This window comes from Alligator sinensis, unplaced genomic scaffold (assembly GCF_000455745.1).
Source record: "Alligator sinensis unplaced genomic scaffold, ASM45574v1 scaffold1851_1, whole genome shotgun sequence".
In the NCBI taxonomy this organism is placed as follows: Eukaryota; Metazoa; Chordata; order Crocodylia; family Alligatoridae; genus Alligator; species Alligator sinensis.
This window is the reverse complement of record NW_005842964.1, coordinates 286968-291937: the sequence shown is the minus strand read 5'-3', so window position 1 is coordinate 291937 and position 4970 is coordinate 286968. Positions and strand designations below refer to the sequence as shown.

Below are 4970 nucleotides of genomic sequence, written 5' to 3'. Positions count from 1 at the left end.
GGCCAGTCCGCCCGTGCCCGGTGATTCCGGCTCTGACCTCCTGCACGCGAGGGAGGCTGCCGGCACTTTCGGAAGTTACTCAGGAAACCTGCTTTAAAAAAAAAAAAATTTTTTTTAAAAAAAGCTTCTTACTTTGGTTTCCATGGAAGGCGGCTGCTGCAGTTGGGAAAAACGGCCTTGAAATAATGTTACGAGCCTTGGTGACTGCTACAGAGTGCTCGGTGGCTCCGCTTCAGTCTTCATGCAGAGACTCTCGCGCCGGGCACCGGACAGGAGGCACCTGGGGGACACCGAAGGCTCTTGGGTCCGTCCTCCTTCACGAGCACCTCTTCCCTTCGCTGCTTCTCCTTTCTCTGCCTCTTTGCCCCATGGTTTTGCTAAGGTTTTTGCATCGTGGTCTGTTGGTTTTGGCTGGCAAACAGGTACGATGCCACTCTTACTTTCTGTTTCTTGCAAGCTGTCCCATACAGCAGAAAATTCACGTTTATGCAGAAATCAAGTGTTGGCTGTTTTTTCAGAAAACAACCATAACAGGGACATGCCTCTTCCACAATGGTAGCTGTGCTGCAGCATTGCGTTTCCTTCCTCTTCTTCTCTGGTTAGTCAGCATAAGAAGTCGGCTCCTTAAACTATCAATAACAGCCATATGGTTTTCTTCCAGGCAAGATTTTAATCTCACTCCTCATGGTTTAGCTTCAGAAAACACTAGAAACTTTGATTTGACCCTTTAGTCTAGCACCTTTAAAGAGTCCTCCACTTACGAAGTTAGATCAGATGGATACTTCAGTAGTCATGCGGTTTTGCCCACGGTTTGGACCACCACAAGGTCACTGCACATTCTCAGCATCACAGTGAGAAAGGTTTATCTGTGCCATCAAAACTGTGTTTTAATTCTGTAACGTCTTTCCTCAGTTTGAATTTTTGAGAGGTAAGGAACATTTAGCCTCTTCTTAGATTGCAAAGGTAATCTGTATTTTCTTTGTAGCATTTCACCCTCTGAAGTATCACTCCTCCATCAAGAGCATAATAACTGTTTTCATCTTTCTTGTTTAGGAAAAAATGTTCCCTGGAGGCTGTTGACCTCAGACTTTCCAAAGACCTACTTTACTCGGTAAGTGTCATCATTTGTCAGTCCCTGAAGTATTTTCATGGAAGGAAAGGACACTTTTTCCAATTAACCTGTTCTTTTCTCCATTTTTTTGTGGGGGTGGCTGGTATTGTCTTTAATGAAAAGCTACCAAGACTGTAGAGATCTCTTTCTTCAAGGGGCGTGCATGTGCGCACCTACATACAAACATACTCTGACTCAGAGTGAGTGAGTGTTTCATGGATATTGGTGGCTGCATGGCTGAATAACAGTACCAATGACGCTAGCTGTAGTTTTGCCTGTAGCAACTGATGTGACTTGTGGATGTTATCTAATGAGAGGAATATTGTGGGTAGGTCCAAGTAGTTACATAGTAACAATGATACTACTAATACTCTTTTATGGCCCCCCCCAGTGAGACTCCCTCCAAACTGTAATCCTTTGTTTCAGTCATCCCACAAAATGTATTTTGTCACATAAAGTGTTACTTTTAATTTAGGCATTGCTCTCTTATTCCTTGTGCTGTTCAAAAGTTGTCCTTCCTTCAATTTCTTTCTCAATATTTACAAAATGTAATAAAAATTGAAGTCTAATATAGAAGCTTACTAACCTACTGAAATGTGTAATGTGCCATTTATGTAAACCTCTTGGCCTCTTCTAGAGATTAATTTCCTTCCGTGAATGGTAGGGGTGTACCAATAAAGATTATTTGGGCCAATACCGATGGCCGATTTATTGACCAGCCACATCAGCCAATACTGATCCAATTGCCAATATGCAGCACAGCAACTTGGAGAGCAGCGTCTGGGTGGTAAGTCTTTCCCCCACACCCCTCCCCCCCACAGAAGGGATGTGGGGTGGGGAGCAGATCGAGACCTCCGTGGTGAGGGAGGGAGGAAGTGTCATTATTGACTCCAAGATGAACATGGGCCGACAATGCGAGGTCATGGTTGGCAGGGCTAACCGGACCTTGTCGTGCATCCACAGGTGCATCTCGAGTAGAGCCAGGGAGGTGATCCTCCCCCTCTATGCGACGCTGGTCAGGCCGCAGCTGGAGTATTGTGTCCAGTTCTGTGCGCCCCATTTCAGGAGGGATGTGGACAACATGGAGAGGGTCCAGAGGAGGGCCACCCGCATGATCCGGGGACAACAGGGCAGACCCTACAGTGAGAGACTGCGGGACCTGAACCTATTCAGCCTCCACAAGAGAAGGCTGAGGGGGGACCTGGTGACCGTCTATAAACTCACTAGGGGGAACCAGAAGGGTTTGGGGGAGACGCTGTTTCCCCTAGCCCCCGCTGGCATAACAAGGAGTAATGGGCACAAGTTGATGGAGAGGAGGTACAGATTGGACATCCGAAAAAACTACTTCACAGTTAGGGCGGCTAGGAGCTGGAACCAACTTCCAAGGGAGGTGGTGCTGGCCCCTACCCTGGGGGTCTTTAAGAAGAGGCTGGATGCCTACCTGGCTGGACTCATTTGAGTCCCGTTTTTGTTTTTAGGGTTTTTTGTTGTTCTCCCGCCCTGGCGGGGGGGCGGGCTAGAAGATCTATTAGGTCCCTTCCGACCCTAAAACTATGAAACTATGAAATAAGTGGGGCAGGGGCAGGTGCTGCCTGGGTGGGCTGGAGCGCAGAACGGAGCCAGTGGCTCATCCAGAGGGCAGGGAAGGCTCCCGCTGCTGCACGCACCCGAGGAGAGGCTTTTGGGGCATGTGTCCCCCTGATCTGTCCATGGGGTGAGGGCAGGCTGCCACTGCACACTTGCACTCTGAGGCTGTGCCAGGCTCTTCCCAGTGGCTGTGCTTCGGGTGGGCAGCCGCTGGGAAGAGCCTGGTGCAGCCCCCAAGCGCGTAGTGGTAGCTTGCCCTCTCCTTGCACACAGATCTGAGGGGCACATGCTTCTCCCGGGGTGCATACAGTGGTGGGAGCCGCTCCCTTCCCCACTCCCTGTGATGAGCCATCAGCTCAATCCTATACCCCACCCTACCCCAGGTGGGCAGCGCCTGCCCTGACCCCACTCTCTCCCTCACCATGAGGGTCTCAGTCTGTCCCCGCACAGACTTACCGGCCAGATGCTGCTCTCCATGCTTCCAGACTGCACTCCTGGCTGCGTGCATGCTGCGGCTGCATGCATGCACTCATCATTTATTGGCGACATTATCAATCACGTCAGCCAAAAAAGCCAATTGCCAGTAATGTCAATTTTAGTTTTATTGGTGCCAACACAATATGAACTGATGTATTGGTGCACCTCTAATGATTGGGATCTGACAATTTTTATTTCAGATCCCAAAAATCACATGTCCTGCCGTGCCACAAGTCTTGGCAGGATATGTGATTCTTGGGATCTGCGATAAAATTTGTCAGATCCCAACCACATGTCTGCTAGGACATTGAGCTTGCTGTACCTGCCCCCCCTTGGCGAGTGGAACTAGGAATCAAGGAGCTCCCTGATTCTTAGCTGCCTGTACCCAGCACAGGTAGCGAGCAGCTGTGGATTGGGGAGCTTCCTGATCCACAGCTGCCCTCATCACACATCTTGGAAATAATGCACATGCAGCCCACATGTAGCTGGCAGCACATGTACTGGTGACAGCTTGAAGAGGTAGGGATGGGGGATGTCCCCATGTGGGAGGAACCAATGGGTTATCCCCCCACAGGAGGACATTTAAAGTCCCACTTTAGCCCAGTATTGGGCTGCACAGTGAGGCTTTAAATATCTTTGTGTGGGAGGAACTGATGGGTTCCCCTCCTTCATGCTGGCAGGCTTAAAACCCTGCTGTTTAGCCAGCTACAGAGATATTCCATGTTAAAGATAGAACATATTTGTTGTTCGTTTTCCATTTTTATAATGGAATAACTTGCCTGAATGTCTGAAATGCTTCAAGAAAAGTTGCAGGGGTGCTCACTTTTAACCTGCAGTAAATGTCTGGAGGGGGCCATAGTCACAAAATCAACAAAAGCCCTATTGGCTACTGGAGGCAACCCCTGTAAACAAATCCCCATTCTATGAAGATGCCATCTACTAGGTGGCTTGCTTCTGGCTCTTGCACATGCGTGCACTGCAATAAGGACATTCACCAAGGGGAAGAAATAGATTCGGGGCTCCTGAGGCAGCTCTCGGAGACCATAAAAGCTAAAGAGGCGGTAGTCATGGGGGACCTAAACTACCCGGACATCTGCTGGGAGATGCAGACGGCAAAGTCCCACCGCTCACGCAGGTTTCTAACCTGTGTACAGGACCTCCACCTGACACAGGAGGTACACGGTCCCACTAGGGGGAATGCCATACTGGATCTGGTATTGGCAACGGGGGATGACATGGTAGGGGACCTACAGATCGGTAGCCATCTGGGGGACAGTGATCACCTAATAATAGAATTCACCATAAGACGTCGAGTGGGTAAGGTAACTAGTAGGGTGAAAGTGCTAGACTTTAGGAAAGCTGATTTAAATGAACTCAGGCGATTGGTCAAGGACACACTACAGAGTAGGAGTTTTGAAGTGATGGGAGCCCAAGAAGGGTGGCTGTGCCTTAAGGAAACGATCCTTCGGGCACAAAGCGAGACGATCCCCGTGCGAGGTAAAAGAGGGAAAGGGGCCAGGAGGCTTCCCTGGCTGACCACAGAAATCCAGGGCAGCCTAAGGGCCAAAAGGGGAGCACATAAAAAGTGGAAACAGGGAGAGATCACCAAAGACGAATATACCTCCCCTGCTCGTGCTTGTAGGGAGGCAGTTAGACGGGCCAAAGCTACCATGGAGCTGAGGATGGCATCCCAAGTAAAAGACAACAAGAAATTGTTTTTTAGATATATTGGGAGTAAAAGGAAGGCCCAGGGAGGAATAGGACCCCTACTAAATGGGCAGAAACAATTGGTGAC

General features: G+C 49.4%; 1 protein-coding gene across 2 annotated transcripts in view; it reads left to right on the top strand.

Moving 5' to 3' along the window:
- Positions 1 to 107: 107 nt before the first annotated feature.
- The window catches only part of RNF170 (ring finger protein 170), a 42707-nt gene continuing 37844 nt past the window's right edge, over positions 108 to 4970 (top strand). Inside the window, exons 1-2 of one of the 2 annotated variants that reach the window (XM_006036449.3) lie at positions 108 to 422; positions 1054 to 1111. In XM_006036449.3, the coding sequence (XP_006036511.2) occupies positions 242 to 422; positions 1054 to 1111 (239 nt within the window). In that variant the 5' untranslated portion in view covers positions 108 to 241. The remainder of the gene's footprint in view (positions 423 to 1053; positions 1112 to 4970) is intronic. The other variant, XM_006036450.3, reaches the window with a different exon arrangement.